This window comes from Sinocyclocheilus grahami, unplaced genomic scaffold (genome assembly GCF_001515645.1).
Source record: "Sinocyclocheilus grahami isolate Dianchi unplaced genomic scaffold, SAMN03320097.WGS_v1.1 scaffold2599.1, whole genome shotgun sequence".
In the NCBI taxonomy this organism is placed as follows: Eukaryota; Metazoa; Chordata; class Actinopteri; order Cypriniformes; family Cyprinidae; genus Sinocyclocheilus; species Sinocyclocheilus grahami.
Genome location: NW_015507778.1, coordinates 17,565 through 18,420, shown reverse-complemented (window position 1 = coordinate 18,420; position 856 = coordinate 17,565). Strand labels below are relative to the sequence as shown.

The window sequence follows — 856 nt, the reverse complement described above, 5'->3', positions numbered from 1 at the left end:
ATATATATATATATATAAAACGGTTTAGAAATCCAAGCACTCTCACCCCAAGGAAGAGTCTGACAGCCTTAGAGCAAGTGGTGCCAGTAGATCCACATGGTATGTTTTCAGTGAGAACTCGCAAAGTACCACTGGCATTGGCATGTCCGCAATAATCCTGTACAAATCACACAGATTTGTCCTTGTATTAATATTAAAACTTTTATTATCTTTTGGCTTACTATCTTTTTTATTGATAATATTCAGAAGTCCCTAGACTAAGCTTGCAGTGTGTCATTTAATCTCTATAGCAGCACCCACAATTCAGTTGCAGCTAGGTTATTATTATTATTTTTTAATAATGTCATCATAAACATTTGTAAGCAGAATTTTATATAAGCAAATTAAATCAAAGTGTATTGTATAGATTTATTCTGTACTTACTGTGATTAATGTGTATTCACATTCTCCATCAAAAGTGTATCTCTTCCCATCAAACGTAACGTAATGGCCATCTCCATGAACTAAGCAGGTTGCATGGCACGGGTTTGTGGTACATTCCCATTTCCTATCCTTACAGGTACTGCATACACAGATGTAAATATTCATACTCTATGTGTTATACAAATAGGCAGTTTTCTATGAATCTGTGCCATCCAACTTATCATTTCTGATTTTAAACGAATGATTTGTAAGTACCCTCAGGTGGGCATGAACAGATCATACAAATAGAAAATAGACAAGCTTGAAAAAATAAACCTCTTAAGAAAAGAGAATTTGGAGAATATATTTAAAATACCATTTCATACCACAGGATGCTATCAAACACAATACATAATTTGAGATGTGTTAGTGCAAACAATGGTTCAGAAAAAAA

At 33.5% G+C, this 856-nt stretch overlaps 1 protein-coding gene across 1 annotated transcript in view; it reads right to left on the bottom strand.

Annotated features, from left to right (window-relative positions):
• LOC107575374 (mucin-5AC-like) overlaps positions 1-856 on the bottom strand; it is a gene marked incomplete at its 3' end in the record, with an annotated part of 46,748 nt that overhangs the window by 38,064 nt on the left and 7,828 nt on the right. The window contains exon 9 of the mRNA XM_016261761.1: positions 47-157. Within this exon, the coding sequence (XP_016117247.1) occupies positions 47-157 (111 nt within the window). The remainder of the gene's footprint in view (positions 1-46; positions 158-856) is intronic.